Raw genomic sequence first — 20,781 nt, forward strand, 5'->3', positions numbered from 1 at the left:
CATGGTGTTTTGAAAAGTTCATGGCTGAAATATTCCAGCTATGTTCGGCATTTCCGTCTGCTGGAGCGTTTCCTAAAGAGCCAGCAGGCAATCTTCATCTAATCACAAGATTGATTTGTGATGTTCACAAACTGAGGTCATCTTATCGGAGCAACTGTCAATTTCATCCCTTTAAGCCAAATCTGGGAGACGCCTCGACACTTTTCTACAAATACGAACTTCTTTAGTACTTCTTTGAGTTTTGTCAGAATGCCAAAAACACGTACACTGCATCAGGACATGCGAGGCGGACGGATGAGTTATACTATCCAGTCCTGTCTCCCGTGTACATTTTCTGGTATTCATTATACTGTCATCAAATCAACATGTCTGCTGCTCAGCTTCAAGACTCATAATTCTTTCCTAATATTGGCCGACCACCTGAAGACACTCATCTGCAAAAACATGCTGGCAAAAGTGCAGAACGACAGGAAACGTGTGTGCATTATAGGGATGTAGTTATACTCGTTAGAAACCTACAAATTAACCGATATCAAAGAAAAAGAAAGACAAAAACAATGGCTAAAAGTTCATATTTGGACCACAAAAGTATTTGCCCAGAGGAACCTTAACATAGAAAATGACAGTGAAGTTGGGTTTGTGTTAAGGGTCAGCCTCAGAGCAAATGGAGGTAAATTGGAGACACACGTATGAGCGGCGTCTCCAGTTACACCGGTTGTCAGCCTGCCAACGTTTCCCCCCTGAGCCAAACGTCTCCTGATCCCTAAACAAGGAGGAGGTTTGAAATCCAGCCTAAGTGGAAAAAAGTGATCCAGAAACTCCCTAAGACGGCTTTTCACCGGTGGGCTGAACTGCACTAAACTGGACTTGGCGACGCTTCACGTGTGTCTGAGTGACACTTTGGTAAATAACCAAAGGGGGCTGCAAATTAATTCAATGGAAGAAAAAGTCTTTGCAATGGAGAAAGTGCTTCAGCAAATGAATAATCAGGAAATCCCTACAAAAGAATAGACCTCTGCGTCTTACTGAACGCTGCCCGTTGCCAAAAACCTCTAACCGCTTGTCCATCAAGAGGGATTAGACGACTTCTAAACCTTAATATCACTGCGAGACATTTAAAATCGTTTACTGTGTGGTTTTATTGTGTGAAGCGTTAACATGCTCCTGCCTGCATGGAAAGAGACCGGGAATAAAGAAGAGCAGAAAAAAAGAGACATTTTGGGAAACAGGAACTTTTCCAAGAAGAACCTTTTAATGTGATTAATATCTGTACTTTACCTGCATTTTGTGCACAATAATTGGGGTGTAATTTAAGTTTCCGGGGCGTAAATCCTACCCCCAAAGAAGATCCTGTTCCAGAGGTAGTACTGCTAATCACCCAGGAACTCAACACTAACGGCTTAAGCTCAGTATTTTCAGCTTCTCAGAGTAAGGTTTCATCGATTTGTACCAATTTCAATCAGAAATGATCACAGTACAAACTTTATACCACTCAACCACAGTCACACAACAGTAAAAACTAAAATGTGCTGACTCGTTCATATGACTCATCATCATCTGTTTCCTATCCGTGAACATTCTAAGAACATTCTACATCCCAGTGCCTGAAAACATTCCACTATGTGATGGAACGGTTGGAAAAGGAGGAGAGAGGTACCCATGACAAGGGCAGGGAGTCCGGGGGGGCGGACAGATGCTTGACAACCCTTTGGACAACACTCACACCTGAGACCCTGAGGGATGACATGAGGGTGACACCCATGTTCAGATGAGGAGACGCAGGCAGAGGGACAAAGACAGAACAGGGAGATTGAGGTAAAGCCAAGGGGCCACTTGCTGAGGAATGAGCACCTGGAGGCAGTCACCAGGAGTTCACTGCAGACACACGATCCTCTGCGTGAGAGTTGCAAACAGATACAGTGACACAAAGAAAACCCAATAGTATCAATTAGGCATGTTTGTGGTGACCTATTGATTCCCTCAAAGTAGAAGTTGTCGTGTTGATTGTCCCTCCGACGAGACGGCAATTTACAAGGGCACAAGCCTCTGACAGTATTTGAATGGCAAGCGTGCGAATCCATTTATTACTCTATAATTATGACAGATTGATCGACTGTTTCAAAAGGTAATCAACATGACGAATCTCTAAATGACAACTTGGCTTGCATACAGATATGCACCCATCTCATTTCCTGTCGTCTCAGTGTTACCTTACTGGATTGGGATAATTTCATAACAACAAAAACAATAATAATAATAATAATAATATGTTGAATGTGTTTCACCAGCTTTGAATGCTGCAGCAGTACAAAAAAACAAAAGTAGACAAAGAATGCCGACCCTAATTGGTTTCCTGAGCTTCTAATGTAACCTTAATCACATACCTGGCTGACTTGACATGACTCCACCTCGAGTCTCTTCCTGAGAGCATAGTGGTGTTTCCACATCTGCTGCTACTACACACACTCCATTCGCGTTTCAGCTGCGGCCAACTCCTCTAACCTGGGCTAGAGAGCAGCTTTGTGAGTGTACTCGCGCAACAGCTTATTCATGCAGGCTAACTTCCCTGCATGTGTGCACTTGAGCTCATGTGTGCAGTTAGTGTGTTTGCATCCCTGCAGTGAACCTCTTGAAAGGGGACACATGGTGCAACATAATAACCTGTTCTTTCAGTGCGGAGTGTATCAGATTACCACTGTCTCATTTGTTAGCGATACTGTGGCACAGCACAGATCTCTGTTCAAGGGGAACTGCATTAGAAATCGCGTTGACACTTGAGCTTGAGCAGTGATACTCAACTTGCATGGACAGTATGTGTTCTTAAATATCCGGCCACTGTATCAGGCTGTGTGTGGGGTACATTTCGATAAGGCCTTGAAATTTCCATAAGTCATCCGTAAGCAAGGGGCGTTTCAAGAATTTCAAGAAGTCTAACTGTCAAATTTGAAATTCTGCGTCGCCATTTGTGTCTAACCAGTACAGACCGAGCCATCTGATCCCACAGACCAGGATTTCCACAAAGACACGTGTCACAAAACCCGTGAAAAGCGATATCAAGGGAATGTCAGATATCAGAGGGTCGGTAAAGCGGCGAACAGGTGCGGTGAGAATGTACAGCAGCTGGCTCAGATCAGATGAATCTATTGAGCCTGAACAAAGCGAAGCCATTAGGCCCAGAGCAGCGGCAGCTGAAAAGACATCGCACCGCAGCATTCGAGGGGTTTGAGTCACGTTCCAATATTAAACGACCTTCCCTTATCCTCTGCAGCTTCATCTTCAGTTCTATCACTCTTTATTGTTTTTGTCCCCAAGAACATGAGCCCACCATAGTTCAGAGATTTGGTTAAATGTCACTGAGAGCACCGGGTGGGTGGAGTTTAGTACAGGACACCATGACTACCTGAAATTCTGGACAGTCAGGCAAAATTTGCAAGTCAATTCAGTGGAATATTCAGAACCCGACATGAAGCTGTTTTCACCAATCTCCATTTGTATGCAAATTCAAGGCAAACAAACCCAAATAACTGTCAGTTTTATCTGATCAAAGTCAGGGCTGTAATCTCATTACGCAAGGCAGTCCCTGAAAGCACCATGGCCGACTGCTATCAGCCTATAATCTTGAGGTCTCTCCCGTCTAGTTTCTGCCAGCGTGTGGCAAGAGGATTTCCTGTCGGTCACTGGTGGAAGTCTCAGACAAAGCACAAACAAAACATCCAGCTGCTTTACAGAACTGGTTTGACCAAAGTGACTTTCTGTTTCCTTTTCACACCAACCGGTGAGAAAAGCCAGTAAAGGTGACAATATTTAGAGGTGCCTTTTTCAAATGTCCATTCTCTGCATCCAGACAGAGGAAAACAGAGCCGTCCTCAGTCTGAATCAGCAGAAAGTCTTGGCACTGTGCAGCACAAACACAATTCAGCTCATGTGCAAGTCGGGATAAGGATGAGACACACAGGGTGAAAGGAAAGTGTGTGAAATGTGTCCTGTGACTGGACACTTACTTATGGATCATGCGGTCATGACGGCAGAGGTGACAATAATGAAAACTTCGACGATGATGTTGATGATGACGACAAAGATTGATGACTTGTGGCGTTGATTGTGGGGGATCATAGAAACAAAAACAAATTGAAGAGCAGGACAGCACAGGAAGAGACAGAAAAACAACGCCAAAGCAGAACCAGTTCTGCGATCACAAGCACCCTCGAGCAAAACTCATTTACATGTGAACCTGAACAAACACACGTATGGGTAAAACTCAGTCTTGTGCAACTGGGTTGAAGGCCAATAAAGACAAGCCAAGATTAGCCCTGTGGAGATGCTATACGCTTTCAAAACTCTTCTGTCACTGTTGTTATGGATGCCAGGTTTGGTTCCAGATCATCCCAAACGGTTGACCCAGATGCCATGAATGCCTTTGAAAGCACAACCCAGTGTGGCTCCATTTGTCCTTGGTCCAAGCCTGAACCAAAATCAGCTCAGGCAGCACACATGGATGCTACATCATTCAGAGCTGAATGTGGACAGGCGCTGGGCCATGAGTCCATTTTTCCAGCCACACGTTCGAGTCTGCCACACTTGTGAAACAATCTGGAATTAAATACAAACCGAGCCTCCCACAAATATCAAATGTTCCACATGCAAGAAGGTTCTGATGTCAACCAACATTCTATGTATGCAATGAACACAAACTCTACATACTAGGTTTCAACTGAAGCCTTTAGCTATCATTCTCACTACACTCCCTCGTCCACACACACAGCTCCAACAGGGGTGCAGCATTAACACACTTTGATACGTTTTCCCTCACACTTCTTTTAAGCTTATCTTATACACAAAACATCATTCACACACAAATCTTAGTTTTTTTTGGAACCGGTCAATGGTGAAGTTCTCATTTTGCATTCCAAACATGTTACGACTGAGGCTGCACACACCTTGGCCATTCTTCCTCCCGTCGTAGATGAAAAAAGGAAGGAGGCTTTCAGGAGGTGACTCACATCCAAAGCACATGACCCATAAACCCCAAATGTCAGTTTCTGAATAAAATCAACTTAATGTATCACTTCTGATCCAGTTATGGGGCCAAATGTCATCCGGGGGATTGGGAGGTGTTTTACGAGAGGATTTGTGGGGGTAGAAGTCGTTGAAACAGTCGGTTAATGGGCAGACAGCGGTGCTCGGGATTACTCTGTGAAACATCACAGACTGAGTATGGACTCAGGATCATAGTTCAGAATGACAGCATCACGTGACAAAGATGTGTCATATTAAACTGAACTGCAGCAGGAGCTCCTTTGAAATGCACCCAGATAATGGATCAATGCTATGGAGGAGGGACATTAAGATAAGTACACCTTAAAGCTACAATTTACAGCTTTAATGTGTCACCAAATAGTTTTGTTATACATTAGTTCAAATGAGCATCAAAGCAAAGGTGTGTGCATCTCTAGCAGTATCAGCACCAAGTATCAGTATTGATCCATGTATCTGAGGACACACACACACACACACACACACACACACACACACACACACACACACACACACACACACACACACACACACACACACACACACACACACACACACACACACACACACACACACACACACACACACACACACACACACACACACACACACACACACACACACACACACACACACTAGCTGCATCTGTCATCCAGCAGCTGTAATGCTTCTACTATGTGGCTGCCAGCTTATAAATATGAGACAGAAGTGACCAATTGACAGTGCCAACAGACAACACACTCTGTTTTAAGCACTGAAGTTTGGAGTTTTCATTTTCTAGCTTTAAATACTGAGATACTGTGACATGAAGTCAATGAATCAATGAGCACAAACGATACAGAGCTAGTCCCTGGCTTAGCCGAGTCGGAAAACATGTCAATCCACTCTGACTGTTATGATGCAACGATGACGATAAAGATGACAATGCTGTCTATTGTCAGTGTGTGCATGTGTGTGAGTGACCTGGATGCAAACTAGTGCACTCTAAGACGACAAAGAGGCTTGTATGGGTAACTCAAATCACACAACATTCAGGCTAAGACACAACCTCACACTCTCCATACAAAGACACAAATGGTCAAGACATAGACATCTCTGGAAATTGTCCTAAACTAACAGAAGTATAGCGTCAAGGTGTGGTGCACAGACTAAAGTATTAACATCTATGGGGACTGTAGAGGCTTGTAGAGACAGAAACCAACACAAACAGGCCCAGACAGGCACATCAGCCCGTACAGTACAGTCACTTATCACATACACTTATTGTTGTGCGATGACGCACTTCAAATAGAACGAACGTTGACAGTTAAGGTTGATCAACACCAATGCAGGCTTATAGATAGATACAGTAAATACCTGTTTCCTAATCTGTGTTTTGGTTGGTACAACAACTCAAATTACAGCAAGGAACCAATTCCAATATTCTCGGAAATGTACAGTGTAGTGCAATATAGCCTCCATTACGACAAATTCATAGGTTTTAAACGGCTCTGACGGATTAGTTAAGCTGTGGTTTTCACTATGTGTGCACAGCGGTGCTGCAGCAAAATGTAGAAGTGTTTTTGCTCAGGAAAATGGTTCCAAAGGCTACAAAACAGAGAACATGGAAATCTGTGCAATCTGTATCACATCAAAACCAGGCTGAAATTCATTCATAAGCATCTTTCTTTCTTTTGTAGACTAAAAGAAAGAAGAGGAACTGTGTTCTTCAAAGCTCAAGCACGGGCCCATGTGGATCAAAGATGAGGGCGATGGGGAGAAGAAAGGCTGGTTGAAGGCAGCAGGTTCTGGGACAGCATGTGTGGGTAGAAGAGAAGGTTAGAGGGTTGGATGGAGGAGGTATTGCTGTGATATTTCCTCCAAAGGAGTCAGAAGAGAACCCAGGGGGTGTTAGTTACTGCAAAAGAGGAGATGAGGTTCTCTACCGGCCCTCAGAGATGTAACAAAATCAAAATCCTAACCCTGGAAGTCTGTGAGGTCTATTCAGCTTTTGGATCAGAAGTTGTGGTTGTAATGCATCTCTGCACGTTCAATAGTTACATTATTATAGGAGGATTCTAGCCTTTCCTCTCTCTTACAAATGTCTCTACCTCTTTAAATATCAAACAAAGACCGACGGGATCGTTTAACTGCTTCAACACAAATGTTTCTGTTCTGATCTAAAGCACATGGAGAAATCTTAATGCCAGTTTATCCGTGTGCATTAGAAGAACACAGACCTGTACCTGCTTAAACCTGTTGGCCAACAGTATGTGCACTCATTTACCCTCTGCACGTCACACACACCAATGACATAAGAGGATAAAGCCCGGGATCAGGACTCTGTCTTGTCCAATGAGGCTGCAGACACAGAGCTACATGACTGCAGGAAACCTTTTATTCCAGCAGTTACCTGAAAGTCACACAAATGGAACCTGGACCAGGTCTGGAACATGGCCCCATGTATGTACAGCACTACAACAAGCACATACATCTGCAGCTTATATCTAAATTTGCCCAACCCCTGTCTCTATTCGTCTCTAATGGTTGGATAATCCTCCCTATGAAAACCAACTAAATCTGAACAAATGTAAGCAGCAGCAACATAGACATTAATTCATGCCCTGTTTACACAGAACCAGCTGGATTCAGGCACAAGCCGTTACAATCTTTGGCAGGGAGGAGGCTGTTTCCATCCATCAAGTCTGGATGGGGAAGATATCTACATGTCTGCATGCCAGGCGTCCACAAAGCCTCACCAGACACCGAGCTTGGAGAGATTGAACAAACCCAGAGCGGGCAGGGAGCAGCACCCAAGGTTTAACAAGCATGGCAGACCACAGTTCATGATCACCTGGCAGAGACTGAACGGAGCAGGGAGGGAAGATTGAAGGCGATTGTCCCTTTGACAGTTTTTCTTGAATGGGTGTGTGAGATCTTCTCTGACTCACTGCGCTCTCTAGCTTTGTATCGGGGCTGAACGGTTTCATTTTGAATTTCAAATGATTCATCTTCTAATCCAGAATTTCAGCTACATGTATGTCACATGTATACACAGCATTTTTTGGCGATACGGCAGCGGTGGCCCCTCTCTCTGACTCATCACTGTGGCTCTGACTCATCACACAAGTTGTTTTTGTTCCCCTTAGATGATCGGCTACAAACATCATGAGTTCAATAACAATCAGCTGAGCTACATGATCAACAATCCTATTAGCACTACAAAACTACAGAGGCGGCGTCTTAAGCTTTAGAGCAACCTTGCATGGCGGGCCATCTAAGGGTAAAGACCTACGTGCTATTGCTCCAGTGGCCTCATTACAGAAAGGCATTACAGCTATGGAAAGTATTCAGCAGACGTCTGTGCGATAGATGGACTCAGTAAGGAATCTGATCATTTGTTTGTGGTTCAGAGATTTCCGGGCAGCAACCATGGGAATGCTCGGAGGGCTTTTCCTTCAGCGATACAGCGAGCAAGTCGCTGGAAAACAAGGAAGCCGTGCGCCTTTGAAGCGGCAGGCAGTTTTAATGTAAATCATGTGACACAAGCTAACTGATCTATGCTGAGCTCCACTTTAGCCTTTCACAGGTCAATAGCTAAAGACAATGATGATTTCCACCAGTGATACTGAGTGCTCACCATCAAACAGACCATGACCTGACCATGTGAATCCAGGTGAAAGCTTTCATCCATTATTGACTTCCTGAGCTAAATCGGCTTCAATCAGGAAGTGAAAACGCAGACACAGGACGATGAAAGATGGATTTCTAGGCTCGGACGCTTCTGAGAAACGATTCCAGACACAGCTGAGCATTAACATGGTGCCTGAAGTCCTATCGTCTTGGTTCTGTACTTTTAAGGGTTTGGATGACCTGGGCCTTCAGATATTCTCCAAGTCTCTGCAGCGAGTGAATGGTGGAGCCAACAAGTCACTTACTGCTGCTGCATTTATGGGCCTGAGCCTCCAGGTTTCCTTCTCAAGTGGCTCTGATTTATTTTACACACAAACACCAGGGAAGTCCCTTACTTAAGGTTTTATTTTACGTCTACCCTGTGCTTCTACGTTGCTTAGGCATCAGAATGTGGCAGAAGAATGAACAAGCCCAGACTGTGGAGAGATGGGTGAGGAATCTGAGCATAGTTCAATACGTGGATGAAAATAGTCTAAATGGAGCCTTGTTTCCGACAAATGGCCGCCTCTTTGAAATGCCAGGCGGGTTGGGTTTGGTGTCCCAGTTCACGTGTCTGAGAGGGTGAACTAATGTGCTGCACACACACTCACACACACTCACACACACACACGCACAAGCAATCTTGTCCGATCGTGTCAAAAGAAGCAATAGTCCTGAGACAAACCTGACAGGTTTCATTCACACAGTGAGCTTTTGATTCAGCAGAAGGTCTTTCTTCTGTCAGAGCTGTCTGAGCTGTGCTGTGCTGCGATTCAAGACCCACTGAGAATCCATCAGTGTTCTTAAACACTAACTAAACTAAATGCCTCAAAGTTCCTGCCAAGTCCAAGCAAACCAAGCTTGGACAGAACGCCACAAACACCACAGCATGAAACTATAAAAGTGTGAAAAGCATCTTCACCCTTTTCGTAACTGCTTCAATAATAAATAAATAATAACAAATCTTCTGGAATTTGGTTTAAACAATTCACAATGCACAAGTGGCCGCTCACCACCCTGACATACCTCTACGGTCGCAAACATTTCAATGGAACAATGCACAAATGCAGAACAAGATGGCTATTCTTACATCCAGAGCACATTTCCTCTGTCTATGCTGCTCATCAGTCAGTGTGACGCTCTGTTTGGAAAGCAGTGCAGAGTAATCGCTGCACAGACAAAATCCTCCTGACCCTAAAGACAAAATCAAACATTTGCCAGGGTGTTTTGCTTTCTTGATTGCTTTTCTTTACACTTCAGCGTCGATGAAAGACGCAACTCTGTCTCAGTCTGTTCTCTAAAGACAATGAACATTTATTATATTCAAAAATGGAACATGATCAATAACCTTGCGCCCTTGCTGGGATCCATGTAAACCAATCCTCTCTGATGTTTAATGTCAGCACTACAGCCCGTCCCTCCTCTGTCCTACAAGTCTGATTGAAGGGAAAAGGTTATTTAGGAATGACATTTCAATGATTCTGATCTCCCTCTTGTGTTTCTGTCGGCCCAGCTGGTCCGGTCGGTGCACTTCCTCACCGCTGACACGCTGCATACTAATGACCAAGGGACGCTCTCTTCCTCTGCAACACAATACTGAGCCGTCCTGTCTGGCCTGAGTCGTCCCCTCTTCACTGGAAACATCCACCTATACTGAAACCGACTCCATACAGGAGAGTTCAGCTCAAACTGCAACTACTCTAGACTTAAAAAAACAAATACAATAACAGATATACCTTCTGGAATTCATGCTTAAATGTATTTACTGACTTGCTCGTGTTTTTACTTTCAAGCAGAAGAACCTGGGATTGTGTTGACATTGGTTTTGTCCCATAGTTCCCCTCACATACAGTTGGAAGATTAATTGCATTGCAGATTCGTCTGCGAGCCGCACAAAGGCATACACGGCGGCATCCTCCATTCCATCCACCTCTTTGTCTCACTTGACATGTCTGACAGGAAGGAATTTGGCAACATACAATGACAGATACGCTTCGATGGCAGCGGGCCGAGTGAGGTTTACATCTTTCTCTCTGATCTGGATCTGTCAATCAAACTGTATTGTCCTCACACACCTAATTTTTTGTTGCCGCTGTTTGCGTCCTTCAAGTGAGAATGAGAGATGAGAGGGAGCTATAGGAAGTGTTGCATCATGAACAGACAGTGAGCTGTTGCTCCTGTTGGACAGCATGTAGCTACATGTATGTACACTTGCTCTCACACAGCACCAACACAGCTGACACAGACTATAAGCTGGGCAGAGTTTCAACTATGTAACAGTGTTGTGTTATGTTCTTCAACACTGTGAGCAGGAATATGCTTGTGTTCCATTAATGGTGACCTTTAGAGGAACCAAACCCCCTGTAAATACATTCAGTCCTTTAGATTACAACATTCTGAATCTCCAGCAACTCCGGTTCACACTGCAGCTGGTGTTTTATGTGTATTATTAATTAATAACTCCTTCAATTATTCAGAGGACGTTACTCCCCAATGGGCAGAAATAGCTCCGGATGCTCCATGATCCCATGAACGTTTTGTACTGCTGGTCCGTTACACTGTCACGGTTTCTATGTAGCAAACTAAGAATTCAGCCGAGAGTACATATGATGTCAGAGGACAAGGTTCAATGTTTCACATGAACTTAAACCACACAACCAATAGTATATCCGTCTTGTGTCAGAGCTCCTCCATTACATTCAGGTTTATTAATAGATTTCCAATCTCTGCACCGTTTAAGCTTTCATTTTGGGATTCAGCCCCCCTGGAACACACACGGGGCTCTGAGTCGACTGCATGTTAGGGACAAACCGACTTGGTGCTTCCTGTTAATTCACAGCTTCGCCGAGCGAAGAGTGAATCCTTAATCAGGGTGCTGACAAGTGCAGACCAGCCGTGTCAAAAACACACCCAGAGAGGATAAAGGCTGGGAGAGCTGAGGCAGCCAATCAGACGACTGCTTTCTATCGATCATTAAACCTGTGTCAGTCACACTCGACGTGCAGATATCAACACGTTACAACGCTCCAGTCTGAGAACTGCTGACTAATGTATCCTCTAATACAATACAGCACAATGTTATTGATAACCTTAACCCCTACGACTATCTTTGGACTGTGTGTGTGTGTGTGTGTGTGTGTGTGTGTGTGTGTGTGTGTGTGTGTGTCTCGATGACAATCCTTGAATACAGAATACAATCATAAATCCAATATGTAAGCATCTCTCTGACATCTAACCCAGTGACCAGCAGACCGAATGACCCGAGCTCCAAATCCTGGATGAAGAAGATGAAGGTCCAGCCCCTCATGCCGCTGCGATGCCCAAAGGCCAATAATCATCTATCTGTCAGAGGCAGTGCTCTCACACAGTCGGCCTATATTTAGCAGACAAAGCCTCATCAGCCTAAGTACTGAATTCAATTTCAAGGGACATCATTAATCTACACTCATAAATCATTTGGGCTATGCTAATGTGGCCTCTTCATTCCTCTGAGCGGCGTTTGCTTCTACGTGTTTTACCAAAGCTTTGCTCTTGATTCTGTGCTTCCACATGCTTGAAAACATTCAGAACGTGCTCCTGCAGAGGGTTTCCAAGGTGACCATACTTGTACTCTTGGCCTTGTGCGATGCTACTTTGCATGAGCAGCGCAGCAGCTTTCTCGCTTGGCTGCTGGCAATTAACAGCTGGGCGAGAACAACTGGGTCGGCTACTAGGTGGAAAGTAAATTAAATTTCAAGACTCTGGCAACGACGCATCTCACAGGACTTCCAGAGGCAAAGAGAAGAAAATAATAACCCAGTGCCGAGACGGTAAGAGGTTATGAAACAGGCAATAGAGTTAGAAAAGCATCACAGCTCTGTTGGACTATGAGGTCCTCACACAGAGGAAAGCTGCTGGTATCAGGCTGTGTGGAGAAGCACAGAGTCTCTGCTGTGGGTTCAATGTTCCGACTCTCCTCGGTGGGACAATCCTCCCCCTGTGCTCGCCGCTCCACGCAGTCCTTGACATTTCAAAACAGTGTCATTTGACAAGAGTCGCCCGGGCCGAACGAGGTCGGCCGCCCTGCGAAGCTCTGCGGAAAACAAGTGCACAGTCATGTCGTGTGTAGACGACGCCCGAAGGGTGAAAAGGCAAACGGTCCGTAGGAATAATCACTGAACTCGACGTAAATCAACGACAGAGTCACAGATACATGAGGCTATTGTACATCTATTTACTCGAGCATGTAAGTAGGAATGCGTTCTGTAAACCCAGCATGCTTCCTCACCCAGCATGCTTCCTGTCATAAACCCATGAAGTAACGACTCGGACGCGTACGTTCAGCAAACAACACCAACCTATTAATTCCATCCACGTACTGAATATAGCCCACGCTGCATTTTTGCCTTTAAGACAAAAATGTGTTGTGTGCTTGTTAAATAGCTTCTGGCTCGCTCCGGACCCCGACAGGGCACTGGACCAGTACGAACATCACAAGATTGATTCTACGCTCACAAATCAATATTGGTATTGGCGTTAGAAGTCCAGCATTACTTGGCCTTTCACTGCCACAGTGTTTTTGGTAATCGTGTGTGTTTCTCGTCTCTGCTGTGTGTTGGTGAGGGAACTTAACGCAGTTGATTTCCCCTCTTTACCCATAAACACATCAGCTTATCCATATGTGCTCTGTTAACACAACAAGAGCAAAGACTAAAGTCCAGTGAGAGCATTGTTCATGTGTGCAGCTTCAGAGACAATGACTGAACTCTGAAACCTCACAGTTTATTATGGGAGAACGCTGACGACTCTCCAGTTATGCTTGGCTGCGAGAATATAACCCAGTGGAGAATTTAAGTGTTGCCGAGGCTCAAACCACAAGACTCCTGGGCAAATCCGACCTGAGCCCAGATGAGAAAGAAAGAGTTTGAAGGAAAACTACTGGGATGAATACGGAGCAGTGTTCCCGGCACAAAGACTCATATTATTCATCAAAACTGCTAATCAATGTAACAACAACGCAGAGGGAGTTTAATGCCAATTTCATGCCAGACGTTCCTTGGTAAAAACAGGTGTTGAGTGTTTCTACAGTGACTACGTCTGTCTGTGTGTGTTTAGAGCTTAACTGCAACAAGACCTGCTTTCAACATCCGATCCCATAAAGGCCCAATCTTCTGGTATTGGCCCGTGCGGTTTGCTTCTCCTTCGCCGTGCCGGTGCGGTCCAGGGTGAGGACGGGTTGACAAAGACGGATGGGAATAACACCGGAGCGAGCTGGTACAGATATTGTGAAAGTTCCCGATGCCTTTTTTTCTCTCTCTCCGGAACAGTTTACACTCAAGAAAGAGCCTGTGTTTACGGAGGAGAGTCCGGGTCAGAAGGACAAATGAGCGGACTGGAGCAAACACCAAACTCTCCGACATCAAGGGAACGTCAAGCGCTCCTGGTCACCTTCAAGCGCCCGCCACCCAGAAACAGGAAGCTGTCAATCACCGGCATGCTTGGCGGGTCCAGCGTCATGTGTAGCCCCGCCACCGGTCGGTCCAGGGGTGCCAAGGCCCTGCAAACTGGATCTGTGCCAGTGGTTCAAGTAATCTGTTTGTATAGCGCTCTGTAAACCACTTAAGCTCTCTGTGTCATTAAGTCTGGTGATGTAGGCTCACGTTAAGCACCCCCACACACACACACACACACACACACACACACTCCGCCCCCCCGCCAGAGTCTACACCTCAACCAGACTTCCTTCGTCAGAGAAGGATGAGGAGGAGGAGGAGGCCTTCACTCCGTTTCATCTCTGGTGTCATTTTCCAGCCGCTGTGTCATTGACAAAAAGCGCTCGCGTGCCAAGTTTGGGGATTAGCCTGATTGTCCACATGACATAACGTATCATTATCGACACATGTTGCTATTATCATACACGGCGTCACGTGAGGGAGGAGCAGCTGGGGAGAGACGTGCCGATATCTCCAGAGTATGGCAAAGTCACTCCTGAACACACACACATACACACACACACACACATACACACAACTCAAGATGTTAGTCAGGATCAGGCAGAGTGATGACACTACTATTCTAGATTCTAACCCTTGAAACATCTTCATCTCTTGATCATGTTGCTGTGGATTTTCTTTGTTATTGTCTCGTCTTTCATTTTCTACCTCAGTTGTTCGTCACTTTGGGTTCAACTTGTGCTGTTCTAAATGTGCTTCATCAACATATTTGACTCCTTTTCCATTATTCTATGATTGCATCACCAGCTCAACATCTAGAAATGTAACTGAACTTCAAAAAGGACAGAGGCAGCATTCCAATATGTGAGAAGTGTGCAGTCAGCACTTCAGAGCCTCCACTTCAGCGCAGATCTCAGCTCTCTCTCTCTGCCTCTCTCTCCCTTTCTCTGCCTCTCTCTCTTCCCCTCTCTCTCTCCATTAGCAGGCCCAAACAGCTGCTCTGCTCCGTTAATGACTCTATACCATGTTCCCTCGCCTCCTGGGAATACCCACTGGCAAACGACTAAAGTGCCGTTTTTTTTATTATCACTTCAACGCAGTGATGTCAAACACGGGTAAGTATGACAGCTCGCTTATGTAAATCCCTCGCCGGGGCAAAAGAAAGGAAAAAAAGCATAGAGAAAAAAAAAATCTGGAGGCAAATTGCAGAGCGCAGCAAAGGCCTCGGTGTGGGAAACATGGCGGTGCGGCGCCGGCGTCATCACGGCCCAAACAACAACAATCCTGAGAGGGGAAAACAAGCACGGCGTCACACGAGCACGCCACAACAAATCTGGAGCTGTGAGTCCCGTCGTCCCGCCCGCCTCCTTTAAGGAAGCGAGCCGTGCCGGGTTCCCGCTCGGGACCGGCTTCCGTGGTACTTTAGTCAAGGGCGCAGACAATGACCCGGGATCATCAGTGAAGCTCTTAATCCAGCTCTGTGCCCGTTTTGGGAAGCGGGAACTCCTGGCCGGTACAGCCTGGTGACATGAGGATCAAACCGGTGGAGCGTGAACATTCTCTTCACCTGACAAACCTCAGAGCCGAACGCAGAGGAGCGGCCGGGGGATTGGGTGAGAGATTCTGTCAATGCTCAACCAACCATTTGATCTTGATGAGATATGAATAGGGATGACATCTGTCCTGTACGAGGCCCTAAACGTCCCACAGTTAAGGACTCGTATTCCCTCGTTAGCCTACACACACGTTCAGATCTCTCTTCTTCATCGTACCGCCTTAAACACGTCTAACACACCGGCCTTTATGTCTTTAGAACAAATTGGGACCAACTTCAAACGCTGCCACTTTTGCTTTGAAGATGTGGTGTATTTCTGCATGTAACCCACACACACACACACACACACACACACACATAACTTCTCCAGCAGCAGTTGAGTCTCCAAAGCGTGTGGGCCTGAACATCCTGAGGCTGGGGCCGTGATCAAAGTGCTGCACGCTAATTAAAAACAGCCATTTGTGTAATGACTTGTACGACTTCTGAGACACACGACGGCACATCCAAATGACATCACAGCCAGATTAGAAACACGCTGGGGACGCATCAGTCAGAGAACGACAGCGTCTGAAGAGTTCTCATCCAAGCTAGGATCATTTCTCAAACTTTCCCAATCAATCGCATCGAACAGTATCAATCTCTTTCCCTATACAACCTTTTTCTAAATCAACCCTAACACATAACACACACACAGAGAGCGGTGTGAAGCTGCGACTCTTCACTGTGGTCAATAAGACACCGCAGTCCAGTCACCCGATATTCCTCGGGAGCCTTTGGAGCGACGGGAAACAACTCAAACTGACACCATCCCATCATTCTTCGCCCGTGCCAACGCTCGTGACGTTGAAGGGTTCGGAGCGTGCAATTATCCGACGGTTTTCCATCCAAAGGGAGTCGGTTTAAACATTTGCAACACTTAAGTCGACGGTTAGATATTACAGAGGCTCTAAAGCGTGACGTGTGGGAGGAAAGAGAGCCGAGGACGAGCGGCTGCTGACACCATCTCACTGTTCGAGACGCTCACGGTTCTGTTCTCCATCTCCACTCGGATTTATGTGGAAACCCCCGAGTACAGACAGAGTCCTGGTCTTCCTAAGGCCACGGTTATGAGATGGCTTAAAGACCCCCTCTCCCCCCCCCCCCCCCTCCTCTTCTGCCAACTGCGACTGCGCAGGAAGCATTCCTCCCTAATGAGAGGGGAAGTTACTAGAAGGTCCATCCAAGCTCTGAGGCTGCGGAGGAGAAAACACCCAAACTAAGTGTGGCCTCTTATTAAAGCAGGCGGTGAACTATAACACCCCGCCGTGAGGAAATGGCTTCCTGACGCACTCCGACGCACAGGGGGAAGCCAGACTGTGACGGTCAGATTAAAGACGGACCCGGTCTGAACGAGGCCGTCAGAGTTTGAGCCAGTTGGTGAGGAGTTCTGAGCTTGGTCGTCTCATCAAAGCTTGGAGCTGAAGCAGACATTAGAGTTTGATTCGTGGCCTCAATTCCAACACGCAAGCACACGTGACTCCCTCAAGCACACGCAGCCAAGGTACACACGATACCAGACCTTAGTTCAGTGAGGTGAGGATCAGGGTGAGATGGGGTCCTGGAGCTCTGTAGGGTGAGATGTTCTGAGCTCTCTACCTGCCTCAGCTACGTTCTTCTCTCTGCACTCCACCGTCAACTCCCAATGAATAATTAAACCGACCTGCTCCGAGTCTTCCAGGTCATCATTATAACACGCTGAAGGACAAAGCTTCATTTATTCATTCAACCTGACTGGATCCTTCGCCGTGTAGCTTTAAAAAGCAGCGTGACGTCTTTATGGAGGGGAGAACTCAGGAGAAACATGCGTGCAGGCCTGATAAAGAGTTTTAATGCGGTGACTGAGAGCCAGATTTAGGTTTTTACAAGTGGGTTTGAGCCTCTGGGTGCAGCTACGGGACACGACAGCACAGAGTAGGTCCAATAAAAGCTTCAACCAACAACCTCACAACTACAAGACACAGAGTGAGTTAAGACACGTGAGCAAGCTGCGATCCAGATTTAAGGAAAACGACTTCATGCTGTTTTCTTCGTCTTATCTCAAAGGATCTTGAGCACCGAAGAAGGAAGAAGGGCAAAGGTCATCCCCTGCTACTCCAACTCCACTCTCAAAGTTTACCTAACTCCTCTTTTTATCTGTCAGATTTATGTGCGGTCAGGCATCTCTGCCTCCCGACCCTCAGCTGGACCTGGACGCTGCAGTTTCCCCGAGTGACCTCCAGGGCAGGACGCCATGAGGCCCTGCAGCCTCCTGTGTGACCCCTGTGTGCAGCCACTTATCAGCCATGAGGAGGGATGCATCAATAAAAAGCCCTGTGTGTCCCTGAACCTCTCCTCTCCCTTTCGCATTGGAAGCACCGCTGATAACGTTCACATCTTATCATTTACATCCACTTACACAACACATCCTCCTCTTTCGCCCTCATGACCAACATTACGACCTCATTACCGTCGGGACAAAGAGCAACTTGTAGGTTTCTCCGCGTACAATCCCAAAGTTGAACGCATTCTTAGATGATGGGAGTATCCTGTTGATAATTGCACAGCTCGGTCAGCACAGGAGCCTGTCCCTGAACGCCTCACTGCAGCCCCACTTTTACAGCCTGTTGGCTACTTGCTAGCAGGCTAACCCTCCACAGAGAACTTTTTGAGGCTCCAGCAGAACTGCACGCGTGGAAGTGTGCAGAAATGTGCGCAAAGTCAAAGTGTGCGTCCTTTAAACCGCACAGTTGTTTGTTTACAGCCGCAGATTGATTCCCAAAGGAAGTTTTGTGGGTTTACAATCACAATAACCACAATGGCGGTGCGCTTTTCTTTAAAAAAAGAATCAACACACGCCGAATAAAACACACATGCAGCGGGGAAGGGGACGTGATAACGTGTGGGAAATGGAAAGGAGGGAAAGCAACCGAGAAACAAACACAGGCGCGTTCTGCCTCCTCCTGCGTTCTCTCTCAAGTTTGCGCCATGTTGTGGGCGCCTTGCAGAGTCCCTGAACGCCGCAACATATTGTTTCCACGAAAACAAAAGGCGCATTAAAGCGAAGCGCGTCTCACCTTAGCGATGGCCTTCCGGTACCGCATGACAGCCTGCTGGATCAGAGTCTGGACTTTGATATTCCCATCGCCGCACGGAACCACGACCCGGGTCCGGCCGAAACACACCGTCACTTTCATGGCTTCAGTGTCCCAGATCCTGCCCGGAATCGGAGTCAAGCCGAGGAGAGGAGGAGGAGGAGAGCTCGGCCGGAGGACGCGGCGGGAGCATGGAGTTGTGTTTGTTTGTCTGCGATGATATCCCGGTATTCCTTAATGGAGGCGAGAACTAAAGGGGGCGAGCTTTCTGCTTCTCCCCGCCGGACGACATTGTTTCTCTGTGTTTGTGACCACCTGTTTAGTCTCTCTCTCTCTCTCTCTCTCTCTCTCTCTCTCTCTCTCTCTCTCTCTCTCTCTCTCTCTCTCTCTCTCTCTCTCTCTCTCTCTCTCTCTCTCTCTCTCTCTCTCTCTCTCTCTCTCTCTCTCTCTCTCTCTCTCTCTCTCTCTCTCTCTCTCTCTCTCTCTCTCTCTCTCTCTCTCTCTCTGCGCTGAGCTAATGCTCGGTCATATGATGCCTTTACATGCTGTTGGGATTATTTGGATCACCACTTCCAGTAGGAATGACGGAGCTATTAAAGGAGCATTCCAACGATTCGACGCACTTATACACTAATAAAACTTCTTTGGCCATTTCTATGAAACCTCCCCATGTGCCTTTACTTGTCAAACCTGCAGTCTTCAGCACCAATTTAATTTGATTGAAGTCAGTTCCAATCTGTTGTTATATTGCCATTTAAATTAACATGTGTCACATTAATGGTACACTCGTACTCAACACAAAGTAAAGTGCATCCGAGATCCTTATTTCACCTCTAATATTTCAAATCATAATTAAAAGTGTACTTGTTGGCATCTACACACTCCTCAAACAATGACGGACCCTCAATACATTTATCAATATTGAAAATAATCATTTGTTACACCCGTACCCATACATGCAAATTAATTATCTACAAATATTAGGTCACGATTTCTAAATAGAGTTCTTTTATTTTGCTTAGCCATGAAAAATCGGGAATACGAGACATTCCAGGATATGGGAATATGGATTTTTCGAGTCGTATCTGAATGCACCATTGAGTCGAGACGGCCATAGCTGCTCTCTGTCTCCTCGCTGTGGCCAGAATGGGAACTGTTTGGCGCGCAAGAAGGTATTGATTAGTTTCTCTCAAATTGTTTATATATTTCATATTAAATTATTGTGAAATCACCCAAATTACACCCATTTGCTCAACCGCCCAAAGGGAAAATAAGTTTAACTCACATGTCGTATATTATATATTTCTTTCATTATTAAAAAAAAAAAAAAAGAATCTTTTTAATTTGCCTGGCCTCATTCATTGCGTTTGTATTTCCGTGACTACTGTGTTCTGTAACTATTACTCTCACCACTAACTTACCCCCCGTCAACTTCCAAACGGGGATTTAGACATAGACAGTTCAAGTTACCATTTTCAATCTAATTTACTTATTCCCAATATTCAAAATGCGTCAAAAGCAAGATTCCGATCCTATCGTGTGTTCTTTTCAGAGCTGTTTGTATCACCTGATTGTGGTTAAAGTGACTGTAAGATGCAATTTGCCGGTTAAGTGACAGATTGATCTGATCAGTTCTGATATTTCACTCAGTAGTGACCTCTTGTGGTTGATGATGATTCCTTCAGCACAGTTTTCTTCTTCTGTGTGTGTGTGTGTGTGTGTGTGTGTGTGTGTGTGTGTGTGTGTGTGTGTGTGTGTGTGTGTGTGTGTGTGTGTGTGTTTCTTCATATTCTGATAATAATCACAATTTTCTACCAAACTGCTTGTTAGCTGTTTTTTTGTGCACCAGATTTAGATGTTAAGCAACCTGGAGCATGATGATTGATTGGATAGTTTGTGCTCCTTCCTCTCCTGTATGTTGTGTTGACGTGGTGACAGCTGATGTCTGCTCTGGTGCTGCGCCGCAGGCTGAATGCATTCACAGCGTGTGATGGTGTTC

General features: G+C 45.8%; 1 protein-coding gene across 6 annotated transcripts in view; it reads right to left on the reverse strand.

Moving 5' to 3' along the window:
- pard3ab (par-3 family cell polarity regulator alpha, b) overlaps positions 1–19,161 on the reverse strand; it is a 163,799-nt gene extending 144,638 nt beyond the window's left edge. For 5 of the 6 annotated variants that reach the window (XM_076161804.1, XM_076161806.1, XM_076161803.1 and 2 more), the window contains exon 1: positions 18,765–19,160. In XM_076161804.1, the coding sequence (XP_076017919.1) occupies positions 18,765–18,884 (120 nt within the window). In that variant the 5' untranslated portion in view covers positions 18,885–19,160. Of the gene's footprint in view, positions 1–18,764 lie in introns of all 6 variants that reach the window. The other variant, XM_076161805.1, reaches the window with a different exon arrangement.
- Between the last annotated feature and the right edge of the window lie 1,620 nt (positions 19,162–20,781).

The sequence above is a fragment of the Genypterus blacodes genome, unplaced genomic scaffold, assembly GCF_046128005.1.
Source record: "Genypterus blacodes isolate CSIRO-AG114 ecotype Tasmania unplaced genomic scaffold, CSIRO-AGI_Gbla_v1 ptg000114l_1, whole genome shotgun sequence".
Lineage (NCBI taxonomy): Eukaryota > Metazoa > Chordata > Actinopteri > Ophidiiformes > Ophidiidae > Genypterus > Genypterus blacodes.